Raw genomic sequence first — 22511 nt, 5'->3', positions numbered from 1 at the left:
ACATTCATAAATGATGTTTGAAGCATTTTATTGCAGCCGTTCATAGTAAGTCATGATTGCTTTGGTTGCACTCACTGAGAGTACGGTCACTCCCAAGAAGCCTATTGATCCGGCCACAATGCAGATCATTGTCATGTGCTCTGCCCCTGCGAAAGACATGGAGACAAGTGATTTAACCAAGTCTGTATTCAGAGTGCACATAGATACCTGACAGTGAGACGTTTGTTAGGAATTATAATAATAACCAAACTGTATGGGAGAGATTTGGGTTTTTATCAGGATACAATACACTAATTTAAACCAAATAATAATGATCATCTAAAGATACAAAAATCAGTGACAGATTACATCAAGAAATATTATTCTTAACTTGAAATGACTTTTTTTTTTTTTTTTAAAAGCATTATTTGAATCAAACTAAAACATACAATGATCGAAATATATAATAACTTTTGCTGAGTGAAAAAAATTCTCACAAACCACAATAAATTGTGTGGACATTCATAACCCAAAAACAAAGTGTTCTGGACACACAGACTCACAGTAAGACGGTTGGACTCCTGACTTCCCTCTCGTGTTGACCACCAGGGGTCCAGCAGACACTACAGCAGCACGTTTCCCCTCTCTGTCCACAGGGTTCACTGACCTCTTGGAGCGCTGCTGGCTGCTGCAATTCTGCAACACATCCAACAAGCAAAAAGGAGGAACTTAAGATATTTAAAAGCAGGGAACGGGTTGGCAGGAGGATATTAAAACACAAAATGGACTAAACCACACAGTATCACATAATCCTATCATATGACCAGGAACTCTGACAAGAATTGAGGCAATATAATGTTTCTCCCCTTCTGAGCAAAGATTGCTTAGCCTGTCAGAACATGCAAAACACCAACAAATTTCATCTATATTATGTGACAATAACATGATTTTTGTCTTTGGATAACAGAAGAAGATAACAGCTACAGATCTTTGAGAAATTTGCTGCAGTTAATCCGAAAAGTCACGGTCACAAGAAGTCACGTTGGAACTGTTCAGCTTGACCTCACTTACACCTGGCATTCACATGTGATCTGTACCAGCACATCCTGTCTTGATAAAGACGTGTGTTAATGTAGGTGTAAATGCACCCAGAATGCATTGTGACTGAAAAGTAATAAGATAGTTCACACCACATCTAGAGGTGGTGGCATTTTCTTCTAGACTGTAAGTAAACAGCTGTTAATGCTAACGTTAGCTATATAGAGATAGCAGATCTTAAAAATAGCTCCTTTAATACAAGGTGTAAATGCAAAGACTTGTGGATTGGATACTCAAATACAGATGTTACATGTCACATATTAATACCAGGTGCCAATATGTTAATGAGACAATTGCACATCATTACTGGATGTAATGACCCTTCAGTTTACCTTGGTACAGTCTTGATCATGCCCACATATGTTGGCCAGGCAGTGAATATAGAGAGGCATCCCTTTGGGCATGGTGAACATCTGAATGGAAAACCTGCTCCTCTGTGCCCAGCCGTTAACAGACAGCCAGTGGAACGTATTGTCAACAGGACAGCTTGGGCAAAGAGAGGGTCACATTCATTATCACTGTCAACCATCGCAGCTAAAGCTGTTAAAATATAATACTCACTATAAAGCAACTTAAAGGTTTAACTTGAGCTTTGGGTCACCACCTTACAGTTTACAAAAGCAAACACTCTTCACACTGAACTGACTAGTCAGTCCGTCAGAGTCACATTTTAAGAATACCCATCCTGCAGAAGAACACCCTGGACAGTGTCCTGTGGGTCGGTGCTCTCAGTGGCCCAGCATGACTCCACCTGCAGCAGCACGTCTGAAGCAAAAGAGTTGTCAGTCTGCAGGTCCACCTGGAGGAACAGCGTGTCCTCAAGACTTAGGGTTATGGCATCCCTGTGGCTGTAGGTGTACGACGGGTCACTGTACAGGCCCATGCTCAGGACCAGCTGCAGGGATGAGTTGAACTCCACCAGGGAGAGGGAGGAGAGCCTGCAACACAAGACGGGAAGAATTTGTGTTGTGAAAGAATCACAGTGAATCCTCATTTCTCACATGCTGGTCCTCAAACAAATCTCTGGTTCTGATGTATGTCCTGGAATATGTAACATGATTTGTCTCACCACTCCATGTCCATGCTAACTTGAGCGTTGCGAACATAGTGCCGAGGGTAGACGCACTTCCAGATGACCTTTAGATCCCGCCGGCTGATGGTATGCTCTTTGGTCAAGGTCACAATCAAAGTGTTTTGGAATTCGATGTGGGTTTTGTTTACCTAGAGGACAACACACACACACACACACACACACACACACACACACACACACACACACACATCAGATGCTGCACTGGACCTTGTCAGCTCCTGGTGGCAGCAGACTCCACAGTTTGAACTGTTCAGAGAGGATGAAGAACTTGATTATGCACAAGTCTTGTTAATGTAATTGCACCAAAACACACAATACTCTGATACTCTGACCCTGGAAGGGAAAATGAGTAAGTAGCCTGTTGATATGGCTTGAGTTCATCATATGGCATTTGAGAAAACAAATGATCTCAGTCTGTTCTGCAATATAAACACAAACAGTAACATTTCAGATTTCTGACATCAGCAATATAATAATAGTTTTAGCCATGCATAGTGGTGTGGCTGTAGAAATGGAAAGGCCAGTCTGATGGGTGAGTTTAGTGCAGGTATTAATGGTGCCCTAAGCATGACCCCTACTGACTCTGAGGATTTGTAAACATTTCATCCTGCAGCCTCAGCTGTACTTCCTGTTTAGTGCCAATAAGCAGATGTTAGCATGCTAACATTGTAAACTGAGATAGTAAACATGGTAAACATTAGACCTGCTTAACATAGGCTTTGACAATTCTTCTCCAGTAAGTTACTGATTGATGTATTTTTATTTCCTACTTGTAGGATTGTGAAGAATAAAAAAAAATTAAAAATTGGTTTAAAAATTGATTCAATATCCAACTTTCTCTGAATGACTCACTCATTGGCAGCTGTTTATATATTAACTTTCATTTCCATTGCGCTTCCCAGAATCTGTCCATCACATAAACTGACCTTTTATAACCTTTAGCAAAGCGCAGTCACTCACCCGCCTCTCTGTTCCACATTCAGATGATTTTCGTGTCGTGCGAAAGGAATAGAACATCTCACTCTCATCCACAGCGCACCGCCCATCATTCAGCTTCACGTCAACCTTCCCACCGATGTAAGAGCTCAGGTAGGGTTTAGCTATTCCACCAGTCATCTGTCTGTCCAGACACTGGCTGTAAAGGCCTTTCTCTGTTTGAAAACAAGGCTCAGGGTTAGCGAAGCCAGGATCACACTCAGTGCAGAGGATGTATTATCACCTGTTTTCACTCATGTTTGTTCATTTGTTGGTTTGTTTGTTGGTGTCAACAGGATTACGCAAAAAGTAGTGAACTGATTCACACCAAACTTGGTGGAGGGGGGGGGCAGGGGTCAGGGACAAACTCATTAAATTTTGGTGCCAATCTAGCTAAAAGGGACAGATCCAGGAACATTCCTGAACATTGCGAGACAGGGCATTTTTCAACACTTTTGTTAATTTCTCAGGAAATAATGTTTGGACAATCTGGTGCAGAACCAGATAATCATCTGCATCTGACAGACGTGTAGGGTTGTTTGGCCTTGGCATTTCTAATTTGAAGCTCATAATACAGAAACCCAATCTGTATTGTGTGAAATGGAAAAATTACCAACCATCTTTCTCTCAACAGAAAACAAAATATTTCAAGATTTCAGAAGAGCTGTTTCCCAAGATACCAAATTTCCAATTACAGCTCCATTAATTCAGGCTTTAAAGTTCTCTTATAGTATACAGGTAGGTGTCCATGTGTTATTTGATTATAAAGCAGGTCTAGGTTCTATATTAATACTGTGAAAGTATCAAAGCCTCAGTCCACAGAGAAATGCACACAGCCTGTAAAACCAGCCGTCAGGACCTGTGATGTCACAACAAAGCAGTCACACTCGTATCAAATAATGTGAAGTAATGGACAAAATTTGCACATCTGCAAATCAGAATGTGAATTCATGCAATGAAAGTTGCAGATAGATAGACAGATAGACAGACAGACAGACAGACAGATAGACAGATTGATAGATAGATGTGTTGTGAAATGGAGCTTATAAAAAGGTGTCACTGTACCGTTGCAGACTGGATGTGAAGCCCCTGCAGGCTGGATGACAGGACTCACGTCATAGTAGCCGTGTCGGCACACACACATAAAGGAGCCCAGTGTGTTGATGCACAGAGAATTGCGGGGACACAGAGTGAGCTTGGAGGAAGCACACAGGTCGTGACCTAACATAACAAACAGCCGAAGCAAATACAACCCCACAAAACAGAAGATTATGAATGGACTGAATGTATTATTGGTTAGACTGACAAGGACATAACTGCTGAGCTGCTTTTCACCATCACCTACCGTCCCAGAGAATGACCCCATCTGTAACTGTGACGTTGGTTGCATTCAGGGAGCCGATGTAATCCAGCAGATCTTCAGCAGTCAGGGGCACGTCCTCTTCAGTTTTGGAAGCATCAAAAGACATAAAGAGAATCTCTGTTTTGTCCGGCTCGTCTGCAGGCTCAAAGGCCGCCAGCTCGACGCGGGCCGGCTTATCAAAATCTTTCAGCAGCTCCTGCAGCTGAAAGACACAAACACACAAAGATATGAGGATTCAAGAACAACTAAAATAAACTCATTTTGGGGAAGAATTGCTGGGCTGAAATGTACAAATCTTTATCTTACTGAAGAAGAAAATCGGAAATTAAACGGTTCTGAACAAACAGAATAAATCAAGAACTTCAATGAAAGTACCCACATACAGTTCTGCATTTGTAGAATGAAGTAAAGGGAGTGAACCTCACATACTGTCACATTATGTTTTACTAATTTCAATTTCTCCTACACCCTAACAAAACAGAGTCTACAGCTGTGCTCGCAGCTCTGTGAGGCTGTAGCCTACTGGCTAAATGCTAATGTTAGCATGCTAATATGCTAAAAACGACAATATTGACATGCTGATGTTTAACAGGAATAATGTTTGCAATGTTCGAAATTTTAGTTTAGCGTGTTAGCAGCTTATTAGCACTAAATACAAAGTAGAGCTGAGGCTGATGGGAATGTAATTTGATTTGCAGATATTCCGTCACAAACCAAAGTACTGGACATGATTTTGACCTGATCTTAGGGCCAAATGAAAAATCAAGAGATCACTGATGTTACTATGATCCTATGGGGCCTGTGAATGTTTTGACAAATTGTTATGGCAATCCATCCAATAGCTGTTGAGATGTTTCAGTCCAGGTCAAAGCGGTACTGACTCCACAGAGACACACTTAGTTTAATTGTAATTACCTTATGAGGATTGTAGAGAGTTTAATTGTAATTTTGTCATATGATGATGCCAACAGAATTTCCTCTCATTCTTTGTGACTTCCACTCAACGTATCAACAAAATCAAAACTTGACATTGACTAGATTTCAGTCAAAAACAAATTAAAATATTTTAATTTTGAGATAATTTTGTCGCTAAACAAATCCCATAAAAAGTCAGGACTACTCTGTATGAACTGCACAGGAATGTATACAGGTTGAAAACTGGATCTGAGTCTCAGTCTGAACGTTCTCCCACCTTATCTTTGAAAATCTTCCCCATTCTGGCTCTTGGTTCAGACACGTCATCCAGCAGATCCTCAGGCAGTGACCAGGGCACGACCATAGTGAGACCCATGCTGGAAAGATCTAACTGCAGCTCTACAGCAGCCACAAAATGCAAACGAAGGTTCGGTTTATCATGAAAGACTTCCGTTTACAACTTTCATGAAGTATTCATTGGATTGTGTTGACGTCTAATCAAATGAACCTAGAGACCCTGAGACTGACCTAAGTCCTGAGCTCCTGCAGCCCTCACATGGAGCCCTGAAGACGAATTAGCTCCCTCAAACCACAGATGAGAATGTTCAGACTCCCACGGTCCGTCACATTCCGCCCACACGTCCAGGATGTAGGTCTTCCCTTCCTCCAGCCCCAGGAGACGCAGCGCGGGGTCTGTGACGTGGCTGCTCTGGACGGTGGTGCCGTTCTCCAGGGACAGCTCGTACAGGAAGGCCACGGCTGACTGCTGCATGCTGCGGGGGGTCCACAGGGCGGTGGAGTCGTTCGAGCGGTAGCTGAGCTCGGACACACCGTGAGGTCCTGGATACGTACAGATTACATATTTATATAAACTGTACACACAGACGAATACAAATGCTGACAAACAAAAACCTATAACTCACAAAGCAACAGATAATTTAATCTATCTATATTATGCAGACGTAAACCAGCTAGTGTAGAGTTGAGGTGGACATTAAAAAGGCTCTGGACTGATGCCAATACTTGTCACTCTCCTCTACCTCTGACAGGAAGGTGCTGGATACTGCAGAAAACACATCACAACTTCCTTCTTAGTACCTTTGATGCTGAACAGAATGTAACTCAGCAGAACAAAGGAGGAGTATGCAGTATTAGTATCCATGGTGATGGATGTTTCTTGGTTCTGGTGGACAGTTGCAAGTGTGACCTTTGCGTTACCTGTGATTTCAGACCCTCAGAATGAGCAGGAATTAGTTTAGAAAAGGATTTGGAGCATCAGTTTGGACTTAAGCGACTTAAAGGCTCTGACCTGCACAGAGGCAGGTGGGCTTTCTGACTATCACACCGGTGCTTTCATTTATCAGCCCTCTCCTCATTTCCTACATCTATCTCTATGAGGTGGATCCTTTTGCTCCGTTTAAGTACATTTTCAGCTGCATCTTTCTTAAATCCATGTTTCTATTTGACATCTTTTAGGACAGATTTACCCAGTGAGGTTGACTAAAAAATATCTCCATAACTACAGGATGGATTGACATGTCGTCGTCTTAATGATTTGTAATAGCTTTTCACATGGCACCGTGAAATTCTGATTTCTCCAAGACCTACAATTGTCGACCGTTAGCAAGCTAACATGCTAACATGCTAAACTAAGACAGTGGACATGCTCTAGCAGCAATGTAGAGTACTGTCATTGCTAGCGTGTTGCCATGACAGCAACACAATTCAACTCAAGGCAGCATCGTGCTGAACTAAAGCCTCACAGAGCTGCTGAGATGGAGATGCTGCAGAGTCTCAGTCTGGTTTAGTTTTCATATTTACTCGATCAGTCTTCCCTGTGTTGTCGTGAGTTTCTACATCACCTGTGTTTGCTGCGACTGTCTCGGCACTCATGACCACGCCGTCTCCACAAAGTGCCTCCACCTTGGCCTGGTACTGTTGGCAGGACTGCAGCCCCCCGACAGTGTAGTCGGTCACGAGCGTGGTGCCCTGCAGCGCCCCGTCATGGTAAACTCTGAACATGGAAATGGACGAGGTGTTCCTCACCTCCCACCTCAGGGTGTAGTTGTCGGGGCCAAACGATGTCTGACGCAAGGCCGAGATCCTGGAGTGGACTGAGGAGCAGAGACAGCACCTGTGAACTTCCACAGTCTTCTCTGAACGACTCATGATTACAAATGTGGAAATCTTCAAATTCAGGACACTGATAATTTCAATCTCTTTTTTGCCTTTATTTGACAGGACAGTAGAGATTGAAACAAGACCAGGGGAATGACATGCAGCAAAGAGTCCATCCAGCTGGGAGTCCAGGCAGGAACTCACTGGGCGACAGTTGCTAGGTAATAAGTTAAATTGGGCGCTGTTGTACCTGTTTTCATATGTTTACAGACACAGGATTGGACATAACCAGGAAGAAAACAGAAAAGCAGTGGAAGGAAACAAATAAGGTTTTATTTGAAACTATGAAATTCTTAATTAGAAGTGCATTCTCACAAAAACCAGGACAATCTGTGTCCTGGGAAAGAATATTAAGTTTGTGGGACAGTCGCACAAAAAAGAGAACAACTGTAGGTGAGATCTGAAAAATAAAACGTGTAAAGAAGATGGAATGGTATCAGATTTCACTGTACAGTAGCTGTGGTCATGAAGGAAACATGAGCACTGTCAATCAGTGACTACAAAGAGATGGTTCATTTAATCAGTTCATCAACCTGTGCAGGACTTACCTGAGTTTCCATCATTCAGGACCATCTTGCTGTAGCGAGGCTCTGTCCCGGCCTGGCAGACAGTCTGCAGGCCAAACTTCACCCTGCTGCAGGGCTGCAGGTCAGACAGGGTGAACTCAAAGCCGTCCTCCTTGTACCAGAGGGGCACCTCCTCCGTGATGTGGTCTGTGCCGTTGAGGTAGAAGGTGGTCAGGAGGAAGAGAGAGAACTTGCGGTTCTCAGGGCAATCCCAGACCAACGAGACGCTGCTGCTGTTCCATGACGTCACCTCAAAGTCCTTGGGAACGTCTGGGTCTGGTCAAAAAAACGATAAAGAATTTGCCTGTGCTGAAAACTCTCACTTATGACAACAATACGCAAGAGGACAACAGCGGCTGAATCTCAATCCCTCAATCCCGGTTAACTACATTCTAAACAAAAGCAGCCACGCAGCCAGTTCCCTTTTACTATGATATGAAAAATAAATTGTAGAAACATTTAACTTAAGCTTCAGTTCACCCAAATTACAAAACAAGAAAACTGATCTTTAAAAAGATTATTTTCCAAGCTCTTAGACCACAAACTATTCAATTTAACCCGACTACTGTGGCTTGGAAGCTGGTCGAATTCTCTAAATGAAAGGAGGAGTTAATGCCGTCCCACAATTCCTTGCTGCAACAGCATTTAAAACGATGCAACATTGTAGTTTTGCCACAGCAGACCCACGTAAATGCGGATACAACAGAACAGATGTTTTTATGTTTGAGACGCAATCAAAAACAAATCCTTGGAAATCCTCCTCTGATCAACTGAAGCTCAAATCCATAAATACAGATTCCCTTCTCTGTAAAATCAGAGTCATCCTGAACACGCATGTTGAATTTATAGTTATCAATATCATCATCACAACAAAATACTATATACATAAATGGTATTTCACTAAATCCTATTCAGTTCTGTTTGTCTTGTTTTTGTGATGAGGTTTACCACACAGTACATATGTGAGAAATACATTCGTTGTCATCTGTGTGAACTGGCCCTTTAAGCATGTCTAATTCATCCACCCATCAGTCCATACCAGTGAGAGCAGAGAGGCAGGTGAAGGAGTGAGTGCCTGCAATCTCCACACAGGCGACATAGGGGCTGCAGGAGTCCAGAGCTGTGAAGCGGTAGTGGTTAAGGACGGTGGAGTCCATGCTGAGTGTGTTATAGGAGTGCAGTTCAGTGTGGTACAGGGTGACTGTGTGGCTGTCGCTGATAGCTGGACTCTTCTCCACCCAGGAGACCAGCAGCATAGAGGGACTCCTGGACTCGAGCTTGATACGGGGACGCATGGTGTGGCCTAGGATGAGAGAAAACGGCGTTTCAGTCTTATAGAGTGTTCAGGGCAGAGCTGCGCTGAGTCAGGGACATTAATTAAAACAACAATTAACACATTTAGTGGGGTGGCTGTGCTTATGACAAGGATAATGACACGAGTAAATAAACCTAATGTGCGTTAAGATTGAGATTTCTTGGCATTTAGGGCTGATGATGGTGCTAAGACATAAGGTCAAAGGTCACCAGACACATCAGGATTCACCCTTTGGGAACCATGAATATCCACTGCAATTTAATATCAGTCTGCTCAACAGCTGGGGAAATATCTTAGGGATAAGTTGTGTGAACTAACAGAGTTATCTCTGTCTGCGTTTAACATCTTTTCACCATCACTGGATGAATCTGGACCAGTTTGGCTGCTGACTTCACTAAGTTCAGGTTTCATTAACAAATCATCTCAGAATTACTTTAGTCTGAATTTTAATGGGACTGAATGGCATTCCACAGTTAAGATGTTCAACATATTAAGCTTAAGAAGTGATTCAAACATCACCCCTAACCTTATCTCAGATCCACGTCTACAGTGAAAGCAGGCAGCGTTAACCTCTAACTAAAACCCAAACCAAATTATGCCTTTAAAAAAAAAAAAAAAAAACTGCTGGCAGGCAAGCACAAAGGTTTTTAGTTTTTAGTGTGTACACTAAATACACACAACTAAATGATCTCACCAAAAGCAAGAAAGAAGTTCTGATCCTGGTGGAAGAATAACGTGCCGTTTTCACATGCAAACACCTCAGTGTTACTCAGGGAGTCCAGGAGGCCCTGAAGAGAGGACGAGGGACAGCAGTCAAAACACACAGCAACATGGATGAATACAAATGTGTAGCATCACCATCCATCTGTATAAAACTGCAGTTTGATGCATGTTATGTCAGACGTACCTTAGTGGCATTTGTCGGATGCCCCAGAGGTTTCTTCTGGCCTCGGATTTTAGTGAACTTTGTACCTTAGAGTGAGATGAACACGGTTCATTAAATATTTTATGACTATCAAGTGAAAGATGAAAAAAGGATAAAGCTAGCATGCTTACGTGGAGTGATTGTTAAAGTCCACGCCTGAACGGAGCCCCCATACTGAAGTGTTAGCTTGTTTTCTACAACTGGGTACACAGTCAGCGAGGTCACTTTACCCACCTTCCTGATGGATTTTAGTGCCGTGTCATTGAGCCATATGTTTCCATTTTTCCTGAAAGAATGGAAAGTAATAGTGAAAGTAAAATCATGTCTAAGAATCTTGTCTGTGAACCTGGACATGAACACACGCAGCAAAACTACACTTCTATTCAGTAACCATCTGATACATTAAGTCAGCCAGTACAAGGTGCAGTATATGCACAAAAGTAGGGACACATACTATTAAGTACTTTTGATTTTTCACAGTTCAACAGTTTGGTGCGGCAGATGCTGACTGTGCTGCACACAGCCCTGATCTCAACCCCATCAAACACGCTTGGGATGAGCTGAAACGCTGAGTGAGAGCCAGGCCTCATCATCCAATATCAGTGCTGGACTTCGCTAATATTCCTGTGCTCCTGAATGGGAGCAAATCCCTGCAGCCAGGTAACTACATTTGGTGGAAAGCCTTCCCAGAAGAGTGGAGGATTAATGCCCATGGTTTTACAGAGAGATGTTCAACAATCACACACAGGTTTTATGTTAATATCCGTTTACTTTAGGCCACAGGGGAACTCTAAACAAATGAAAATATTTCATTTCATAGAAGGTCAGGGAGTCAGCTTTGGTCTGGTCCTACATTTGAATTACTCAATTTTTAGAGTTAAGAAGAGATAGAAAACATGACATGAAATTGAAATTATATATGCCGAATATAAGAGGACAATATAATGATTAAACAGTAATGTTTAATCGTTGGTACAGCTTTGCCAATTAGCAGAGAAACATTAAACTGTGTTTTTGTAAATTAAGTTTGGCATGAATTTCTCTTCATAAAGCACAAAACTCACTTTGTCAGGCATTACTTCAGTATTAACTAAAACACTTAAAAGTTACACGATCAAACGTGTTTCTCGTGTGTTTACCTTTCCAGAGCTTTGTCCTTGCTCATCCAACATATAGAGAAGGAAATATCGTCGCAGCGTCCTGGAAGAAAAATCAATGGGAATCTCTCCAAATATAAAACATGTTGGTTTATCTTTCCTCAGTAACATGCCAGATACAATGTGCTACTCACCAAATGATATGGTGTGAGGCACCAGGATGAAAAAGATGAACGAAAACTGTAAAGAGTTCCTGAAAATATTAGAAACTGATTAATCCGCTGAATTTCACTGAGATAAATGATTTTTTTTTTTAAAAAGGTTGGAAGTGAATATTTCTTTTCTTACATTTTCTTCTTCCTCCCAGCAAAGGAAAGCATGCTGTGTTTACTACAGTCAAGGCTTGGCTGGAAGTGACACTCCTAATAAGTGACAGGTGTGCGATGCCGTCACTCACCTGGGTGAACTGAACTGAATCCGGAATCAGGGGCCGGAATCAAGCCCAGCAAGTTCAAGTAATGCCGATTTGAAACGGATTTGTAGATCAATTGAAAAGACTTGAAAGCCATTAAAAACTAGGATTCAGCGCCGATATTCAGCGAGGAATTTGTGGTGTGTGTGAGTAAGAAAAAGTATTATTATTATTATTATTATTATTGTTATTGTATTCGTTATTATTATTTTTTTTATTTATTAATTTGCTGTGATTATTGCATGTTACAGTTACAATTTATCAAAAAGAAGAAACCAGAGGTCACTAATAGATCAAATTGAATTCTGCATTTTGTCTTTTTTTCTTTTTTACAATAGTAATTAGTATTACTGAAGGAATGTTGGAGGGAATAATTGCTGAATACTTTATTTTCGATTGTACCATATGTTCAAATGAAATAATACGTCCTTAAATAAATTCTTTTAGGAAGTAAACATTAATCAAACACTTAAATACTCAAATTGGCAGTGCCATTAGGATTAGCAGCTGGTTGCTATGGAGAGTTATATTCAAGAAAATCCGTCCAAAGTCACCATTTCACTCTGAGACTCTTTCACTCGACGATTTCTGGAAAACCTTTTTCAACCTCTTTTATCCGACGCCTCGACGGTTATGAGGTTTCGAATAATCAAGATATCGCGAGACTGACTTTCATGCAGCTCCATGTTTGTTGAGTAACATGATGTAAAAATATGAAATATGAAATATTAAAGTCTTTGGTTTAAGCAACTGAAATGTGACAACAGAAGTAACAATTTTCTAACCAGTGATTATGTGTTTATTTGCTCTTTTTAAAGATACATTCATTATTTTATTTTCCACTGGTCCCTTTTTTTGTTATTGTTGCTTCTACTGTCGAGTTTAATGTGAAATTACAGCAATGAATACATAAATAACTATCTTAATGAGTTTACATACAGAGTAGATACAGACTTGGGTTAGGGTTAATAGCAGAAATATAGCAGAGTCTCACCCTAAACTATGTGTTAATGGTTACAGGTGTTACAGATGTGTGTTGTGCTACTTCGCCTCCACGACCACAACTACTGGAGAGAGCCCAGCAGGAGCCAGAGCAGCACCCACACCAACAGGGTAAAACACCTTTACTTTGCTGGCCTGGGGTGCAGACAGTAAAAAGTTTGTGTCCTCGTACATTTATAATGATTTTGCAGTGATCTGAAATATTATTTGAAACATTATCTTCAGTTTTATTTATACAGCAGCTGCATATTATAAAATGTTCACGTAGAATTGAAAGAAAATCAACATACATAACTTACAACTCATAACCACATGTGGTAGAAAACTGTGGTGTCATGTTTGTGACGCAGGGAAAAAGAGATCTTAAGTCTGAATTCCTTGAATCACAGAGTGTAATGTAAATAATTATAAAAAGTAATAAACTGAAATAACATAGATGGGCAGATGTAGGACCAGCATGCACCTGGGAGGATCTATTACAGAGGTGTTTTACCAGCAGCTGGAGCCATGACTTCTTTCTACTAAATAACCCTCAAGAACAGATCAAGACAATGTTTGGACAGTGGATTTGTTTAACTATGGTGCATCAGTGGCCTTTTGATTTCAAGTTTGTTGCAAGTTTGATTTTAATCATGAACAAATGGTCACTACAGAGGTGGAACTGTGAACTCTTTACTTTGTTACACAAAACAACAGTTTATGTACATTTAGCCTGAAGGGCATGAGCAGTAGTTTTACTGTGAAGGGCAGCGGAGATATTAGATATCTGGCAAAGCCTCCGACCTCCATCCCACTGGAGGAGGCTCCGCTGGTCTGTCACGCTTCATCATGTGAGGATTAGATGAAGCGCCCTTTGCTGGAGACATGGTGGGAGGCAGATCGTCTCTGTCCAATCCCACAGCTCCTCCCAGGAAGTCTACACCCCTGAAGACTGAAGTCTCTGTGTAAGTGTATCCTAGCAGAGAGATGATATAAGGTAAGAGTTTCATTATCAGTGACCAGCAGACCAAGATAAAGGATCATCCTGTATGTCGTCCCGCAGTCCAAGCATTACACGAGACAAGACAACATCTGCCCAAAGGGGATCCAGCCCCCCCCCCCCTCACATCCTGTTGGAAGCAGCTGTAACATCTGTCTTCCGTCTCTCTGGTTTCCATGTGCTGACCCACTGACTGTTTGTCTTCTCGCATTTGACGTGAACCTGCCGTTCAGAAACTGGTGGGTGTGGTTAAAGTGAGGAGTGGAGGTGTGTGCTGGAGTGTTACATGTATGATTTCATTTATTGCTGTGGGGGCTCTGTGGAGTGGGCTGTAGCAGGTCATTGTTAGTAGGTTAGAGTCAGTATCTGACATCCTGAACTGTATCCAATCATTAAACACTGTATGTGGCGTCTCTGCTTTTTTTTTTCCCTCAAAGCTTCATATTTTATAAGTTAATGTTGTAATTTTTATGTTGTAACAGAGACAGTCTCGATAATGTGGACCACCACTTCTATGAAACACTGTGGGAAACCCTGCAGCTCTTGAACGTCCACCAGGTGGCACCAAGTCATTTATTAGGTTATTATGGGATGTACTGCAGTGGCTCCTACTTTTGCTAACTACAACTCATTAAAAGTTTATTCCTTCTATACTAAATGTAATATATATTATAGAGTTATAGTGTTCCTGTAATAATGTTGTGTATAGTAAACACTGAGTAACTACTGTAACCGGTGTTCACACTTCGATGGCTCTGTTAAAGAAGCAACAAAAGCCATTTTGGATGAAATAGACAGGAAGGACAGGAAATGGACTGATGTTACAGCAGCAGGAGTAGAGGTCTGTTCTGACCTGGTCCTTCACCTCCTCCCTCTGTCCATCTCTCTAACAGGCTGCAGAGAGCAGGAAGAGGAAGAGGGAGCAGGAGAGCAGCTCCAGAGCCCTGGAGGAGCCTCCAGAGAGAAGACTCCCTCTCCCTCAGGCTGCTGACCCGTCACCCCGGAGCCTCAGCCCTCCACCTCAACCCCACAGGCCAGACCTGCAGGTGAGTACTACAGCTGCTGGTTTTCACCTTCCTCCTGTTTTTGCTATTGGTCAGAACCTTCGGTCTCTGCTGCGTCAGTCTGAAGGCTGTAGCTGAACCAGTCTGACCTCCCTCCTCCTCCACTGTCTGTCTCTGTCTAATGTTCAGGAAAGAGCAGCAGGAGATCCAGCCCAGACCAAAAAGCACAGCAAGAGACCTTTTCTCCTGTGCTGACACTCACTCTTTTTAGAAAATGAGAAGAAGATGGATATTTGTGGGTTTATATGGTTGATACCAGTTCACACCTGAATGAACTGAATTTAAAGCTACAGGCAAAGACAATTGAGTTCTTGACCTGATGACAGATGTCCGCTCCCTCCAGAGGAAACCTGAGGTGCTCGAGCAGGAGCTGCAGAAAGACTGTGCACATTTCCCAACAGAGCGGCAGCAGGTACAGGGTGAGAGAGATGTGTGCCTTCTTGTCGACAAGCTGATTATAAACTTAAGCAAACGTGTCGACAGCCTCGGCCTTCGACAGCGGCTCGCCATGTTCATTCATTCTGACACCACTGCAGCCCCAAAACTTAAAATCCTGACAGGACGAGTCAGAGCTCGTCTCTCACTGAACGAGAGAAAGTGTGGGAGCGGGATATAAGAGGGAGGTGCTGATGTTCAATCGTTAAAATGTGTTGAGATTGTTAAATGCAATAGGTGCACACTTGTAACCTTTTGGCGAAATTCAGCCAAAAAAAGCTTAACAGGTGTTGGTTTTACTGGTGATGGCCTAACATTACTGCCGTGTGTGAGGCTGCTGTTGGCGATGAAGATTGTAGATAAGTTAACTGCGTCCGTGTTAAATGCTCTTGGTATTGCTTCTCACATAACATTACTTACTCTGTCGATTTGAGAACTGTCCGACCAGTAAAGCAGGCCGTTTACTGCGCAGTATATAATGAAGACTCAGCTCGAGTGGAGATGGCGGTAAATCGTAGCAAAGTGTAGGTCTAATGTTAACTGGTGTTTCAGAGTAATCTGAAACACCAGTACGGCAACAAGTAGAGAAATCATTTCTCTTTGAATGCCTTTTAATACCCTTAAAGCTTTATAGGCTTAATATTACAGTAAATTGTGTATGAAATGTGCTCGTTTAATCTTGCTTCACCTTTAGATACGTTAGCATTTGACCGAATCCAGGTAACTTTACCACTCACCTGCTTCTATTTGTTTTCAGAATGAGAGCATGAGGGAATTTGAGGAGGAGGATGTCCTTACTGTGGCTGAACTAGAGGCTGGAGTCAGGTGCAGATGGAACTGGTCCTGGTTGGCCCTGTGTCGGCCCTGTGTCGGCCCTGTGTCAGGCCCTCCTGAAAAAGAAAGGGAGGCTGGAGGAGTCTGGGTGCTAGCTAACCCAAGGGAGGGGGATCATGACAATTGCTGCAACTTCTGCAGGCGATAGTTGTTCAGGAGGTTTTTACCAGGAGCTGAATTATCCAGAGATCTCCTCCTATCCAAAAAAAAAAAAAAGGCCAGGTGATTATAACCAGTAAAAACACAGAATAAAGCAGTTCCACTTTAAAACTCAGTGATTCACCGACACAGTTCGGTGGACACAGGATGTCTCAGAGCAGCTGGGAGCTGAGCTGTCTCACATTTTCTCAACTCTTATCTCTGATAACTTCAGATCCAGACGTCCGATGACCACGATCCTTCATATGGTTCAAATATATCGTTGAAAAAGACCAAAGTGTAAAAAGTGTATCTTAAAAATGTGACTTAAAACTGGATGAAAGTCGATTTTGACGCTTCAGTCAGACAAACAACACTGACGCACACATAGAGGATATGATGTCATTGATATGGGTAAACTGAAGCTACACTTATTTTAAGATGTTTTTATGATTATTTTTTAAATGCAGCCCTCATTACTTTAAATGAGAAAAGAACCTTTATTTCTTTTTAAAGTACTAATTATTTATAATCCCTCCAGTTCAATGTTGAAAACTGAAAAAATGATATTGTTTGTCAACATTATTGAAGTCAGTTGTTGACTACATACATACTTGTAGTATACATATGGCCCTGAATCATAACACAAGTTAGGCGTTATGATGATGTCATAGACCTTTTCTCTCACTGGACCTGTTTGAATTCTACTTGAATCCCTGAGCACTGAACCGTTTGTCGGTGGCGCTCTGCTATGAACAGGTGAGCTCCTGGTTATATGCAGGTGAGTGCGGTTGGAGCCTCCTGTCCTCTGCTCCTGTCACTGACAGCGAGGCTGCATCCCGTCAGGAGGCCTCTGTCCACGTCACGCTGACGACAACGGCCGCTGACATGTTGGCACATTCACTGACGTCCGCTGACGATTCACACGTCATTCAATCTTCATGATTTATAGCTTGGCGTGTGAATTTATTTTCTTCCTTTACCTTCTGTGTATCTGTGATCGACTGGCTGACGGTCACCGGATGACACGTCTATGACTCTTTGTAACACTGCACGCTGCATGTCACTGTGATGCTTCCTGTCCGTTAATGTGGCTGATCAGTCATCAGACTCAAGAGGTCCAGGGGCCACAGGCTTAAACTCTAACACAACAGGCTCTCTCTCTCATTCAGCTTTAATATTATTATCTCCTACCTCGGCCTTTTCTGTGTACGTCCGATGCCTACAGGTGCATTTTTCAGCATAAACCAGCTGATAGTGTTTTCAGCATAAATAAAACAGCAGGAATTAAACCTACACTGTTGTGGTGTTAACTGAAATAATCCTGTTATTATTGTATATTGCATTACAGTGTGCAAGGCTCAATATATTATCTTATTTATTCTAGATGGAAAACATTTAGCCAAAATGCCTTTAAAATGTATCCTGCTTTAAATAATTTAGCATACAATGAAAAACATGAGCAATAACAGACCAACCAGGCTTATCGCTCAGATTCAAGTCTCCTCTTTGGATCAAATCAAAGTGGAGAAAGGATAAAATGAATAAGTCATTGACTGCTTTTTAATATGTTTACATTTACCTTAGGCTAAGATTATGAAAATATATAGTTTAAGAGACACGTTTGGGGTAAATGCCCCGTAAAAACATGGAAGCATGTGCAGATACAAAGACTGCTTTAAGCGTCTTATTAAGTGTAATAAAAGATAAACGATGCCCACAACTTTTATTATCACCAGACACAAATAAACTGTATTTTAAAACATATAAAATGTTAAATGCCACACAGCCGATGTTGTTTCTCACCTCTGGTACATTAAAAGTCCAGCAGTCCTGGTGACTTAAAGAACGAACAAAGGCAGGAGTACGTATGAGAGTTTCATCTTTTAACAGCTCTGTTTATTTTTCTCTGCTTTTAAAATGAGGAAGTTTAGAGGAAAAACCTAAAAATCTAATTCTGAGGTCCATCACTGTTTCCAGCGAATCTCAAGAAGCCCCATGAGAGCAAAGACTTCACAAAGAGTGAGTTGAATGCCACTGCATGCCATCTGAAAAATGTTATCCGTGAAGCACAGCACATCGTTTACAGGTAAACACTCAAACACGATGTAACACATTCAGTCTCAGCAACATATCAGTGTCTCTCACTTCTTTCACTCATTCAGTCGCCTGCCACAGCAGAACCTCTGACCACACTGTGCTTCATGTTGTATTGTCACCGCAGGATCACACTAATATGTTATGCATGTGCCTGAATGAATATGTTGTAATTTAATGACAGTTGTAGGCCTTCACTGTGAGAGGGAAATTATTGAAATGTCACTGGGTTCCTCATGTTAGCAGAACTATGCTGATTGCTCTGTGGACACACAGGAGAGCCGAGTCAATTCAAGTTATTCTGATTCCCAGCATAACTGATGAACGGTATACACTAGAGGAATATTCACATTTATTTTCAAGGAGCTACAGATGAAAACTTTATTTTGTGTGTTTGTCAACTTTTTAATCATCATTTTCTCCATGTACAGTGCACAGTATAGAGGGGAATAAAACTGTGTTCACGCTGTGGTATGATGTTCATAACAAAGACAGGAAAAAAAAAATAATAAAATTGCCTGTTTTCTATGCCCCAAGTTAGTAACTATGACAACATCATCACGGTTATTTTACCAAACAGAAAACATATAATTGTTACCTCGAGTAAAATAAGTGGAATCGTCCTTTAAAAAAGACTGTTGGAGTCGATAGTGGCAGGTGTGTGATGTCAGTATGACATCACGTACTGAGCTTCAATATATGGACGGGGCTAAAATGTTTGATCTCACCTCCCGTCCTTCCAAGAACAGAACACGATGTCGCAGGTGACACATTTCAGTTTATATAAATATACAGTTCATTTCTGTTCTACACTCGTTTTAGTTTGAGAGCACGATTCACTGAACAGTGTATTATCTCGTTACACACTTTACAGACGTAAACAAAAACCAAACACAAAATGTTTCGGCGTAAACATGCGATTCCGCAGGAGTTTGAGGGAGACGACGCCCTCCTCCAGAAGAGGGAGGAAGGACACACAGGTCTTCTGTACAAGTTTTGCGAGGTGAGTGGAGAAACAGAAGCCATTAAACAACAACATGGCATCTTAAATGTCCAGATAGATGAGCTCAAAAATAAACTTGCAAATAGCCAAGACTTGCAAGTTCAATACAAAGAGCTAAAAGCTGAAAGAAAAGCAGCCAGTGAGTTTAACAAATACCTCCAAAAGGAAGTGAGCAAGTATCGTAATCAACTCCAGATTCAAATAGCTTTGGAGGAAAAGTGGAGGGCTGCACAAGAAGAGCAAGAAAACCTAATCAAAAACAATTGGATTCTCCAACAGGAAATTGTGGAGATAAATAAGAAAATTAAGGATCAGAAGACACTGGAGGATGAATATAACACAGTGAAAGCTGATAACAAAACCCTGAGCCAGCAAAATAATGTGCTGCAACAGAAGGTTCAGGACCTCCTGCAGAAAATCTCCAGGCAAGATCACCTGGAAGAGAAAATGAGAACAAAGCAGGAGCAGAACCACGCCTTAGCTAGGAGCACCGTTAGTCTCCAACGGCAGGTTCAGGAACTGACCCAAAAAGTAAAAGAGGAAGACAGGATGAGGGCCCAATATAAAACACTGAAGGCTGAGAAAAGGGCAAAGATGGAATTAAATTACAATCTGCAGTGTGAAGTCTGAGAACTAAAGGAAAAATATGAAAACGTGAAACCTTGGCTCAACAAATACTATGACATGAGAGCTCAGATGGAGGCCAATAACTACGAGAAGGCCACCCTCACGCAGGAAATCCAGCAGCTTCAGAATAAGCTTAGACGACAAAAGGATATAAGAAGTCAATATGATGAAATTAAATTAGCTAAAGACACCGTTAGCCATGAGATCTCTGTTCTCCGCAACCAAATTCTGCAGCTCCGGAAAGAGCTGAAGAATTTGGAAGGTGTGGAGGGCAGACACAGAGCCATCAAAACAGAGAAAGACGTGGCCTGTGAAGAAAGGTCTGCCCTGAGAAGAACAATTAGGAAACTCAACCACAAAATCCGAAACAAGGAAGTTAGAGCCGATGAAAATCAAGCCAATGACGAGAACAAACAACGTGTGAGCATAGATAACCTCCTGGATACTTATTTAATATTATTTATTAATTTAACTGCCCATTCATTAATGTGTGTTGTTTATATGTATATGTTTTATATTTTTACAGGACCCCCCCCCCTCCCGTGAGGCTATGTAAGCTGTGGGCGAGCTGCAATCTTCAGTTGGCAGTTAATGTTGTTAAGTAAAGCAACTGAAGACCAGCTCACCCACAGTGCCTTTGTTTGTCCTCACAGGTGGGTAAATTAGGTGAAAAAGGGTCGTACATGTTGTAAATATTGTGTGCTTTCTGTTTTGTGTATTGTTATGTGCTTTTGATAATTTTGCTTATATGATAAATGTGTAACTGTGGGTGTTAGCTTAGTGTTAAGCTAACGGAAGCAAGTGAGAGGTGAAGTTTGCCCTCCTCCGCTGGTAGATGTGTGTGTGTTAAAGTTAATGTTACAGTGTTTTGTGGTTTATATTTTGTATATTTTGTAATTAGGTCCCAATAGTTTTGTTAATTTGTTATTTTCTGACTGGGCAGTTAGTAAACGGTATATAATGTTATATAACAGCTACAGCTCGAGCCGCAGCTGATTAACAGCACGGCGCACTTTACCGTTGCTATGCAACCAGATAGCGCTCCGGCTGCGGTGCTGCAAAAATAGGAAGAGGGAGATTTTCTCATAGATGCATTGTAAATATCATTGTTTTGTGATTTAATATATAAAGAGGAATAAGATAATTGTTTATATAGGGAAAGATTATAATTATAAATAGTGAAATTATATAGAATTAACATTGTAAATATGTGGTGAATAGTTTTATTGCATTTTTGAAATATTTGATATTGTGATTATTGTGATGATTGTATTGATTTAGTTGGCAGTTCATGTTTTAAGTAAAGCAACTGAAGCTCACCCACAGTGCCTTTGTTATTTGTCTCATTTTTTCAAAAATTGGAGTAAGCAACTTCATGGGCGTAACATGCGTTTGCGTATACACACAAACACATACATCATATCTATCTATATAATATATACTGTATATCTATCTACATAATAATATATAATAAATCCATACATACACCCACACACACACACAAATACATAAACCAGGGTTCTTGCACCATTTTAAGAGTCAAATTTAGATTAGATTAGATTTAGATTAGATTAACTTTATTTATCCCACAACTGGGAAATTAATTTACCACAGCAGAAAAATAAACATCTATAGAATAAACATCTATGGAAATATACATCAAAAATACACCAAATATACACTAATAAATACAATATACACAATACACACGATATGTAAATGAAAAAGTGCAAGTTTGCAAATGGTCAGGAAGAGCAGAAGTTGTGGAGTCTGACAGCTGCTGGAATGAAGGACCTGTGGAACCTGTCCTTCTTACAGCGAGGATGTAAAAGTCTGCTGCTGAAGAAGCTACTCAGAGACCCTACAGTGTCATGCAGAGAGTGAGAGGTATTGTTCATGATGGATGTCAGCTTAGCTAACATCCTCCTGTCACCTACTTCCTCAATGGAGTCCAGGGGGCAGCCCAGGACAGAGCTCGCTTTCCGGATCAGTTTGTTGAGCCTCTGCCTATCCCTGTCAGTGCTGCCCCCTCTCCAGCAGACCACAGCCAAGTAGATGGCTGAGGCCACCACAGAGTCGTAGAAGGTCCTGAGGAGAGCCCCACACAGGAGGACCTCAGTCTCCTCAGCAGGTGAAGGCGACTCTGACCCTTCTTATAGAGAGCGTGGGTGTTGGTGGACCAGTCCAGTTTGTTGTTCAGGTGAACCCCCAGGAACTTGTAGTTCTCCACCACCTCGATGTCCAGTCCCTGGATGTTCACTGGTGTGAAGTGGGATGTCTTCCGCCTGGGGTTCACAATCATCTCCTTTGTTTTGCTGGCGTTAAGCTGAAGCTGGTTGATCTTGCTCCAGCTGAC

General features: G+C 41.6%; 1 protein-coding gene across 1 annotated transcript; it reads right to left on the bottom strand.

The window, feature by feature from the left end:
* Positions 1 to 11: 11 nt before the first annotated feature.
* Positions 12 to 11889, bottom strand: LOC111656833 (uncharacterized). The gene is made up of 19 exons (XM_023408711.2): positions 11853 to 11889; positions 11699 to 11757; positions 11547 to 11607; positions 10539 to 10693; positions 10390 to 10454; positions 10177 to 10270; positions 9207 to 9470; positions 8150 to 8443; positions 7286 to 7537; positions 5952 to 6263; positions 5701 to 5822; positions 4491 to 4710; positions 4211 to 4366; positions 3131 to 3321; positions 2147 to 2298; positions 1758 to 2015; positions 1410 to 1563; positions 543 to 675; positions 12 to 146 (listed from the first exon to the last, which is right to left on the bottom strand). The coding sequence occupies exons 1-19, from the start codon at positions 11882 to 11884 to the stop codon at positions 28 to 30; spliced, it is 3093 nt and encodes a 1030-aa protein (XP_023264479.1). The 5' UTR covers positions 11885 to 11889; the 3' UTR covers positions 12 to 27.
* Between the last annotated feature and the right edge of the window lie 10622 nt (positions 11890 to 22511).

The sequence above is a fragment of the Seriola lalandi genome, unplaced genomic scaffold (genome assembly GCF_002814215.2).
Source record: "Seriola lalandi dorsalis isolate HSWRI2012SDOR001 ecotype SW California unplaced genomic scaffold, Sedor1 jcf7180002054371, whole genome shotgun sequence".
Lineage (NCBI taxonomy): Eukaryota > Metazoa > Chordata > Actinopteri > Carangiformes > Carangidae > Seriola > Seriola lalandi.
This window is presented reverse-complemented; position numbering and strand designations above follow the sequence as displayed.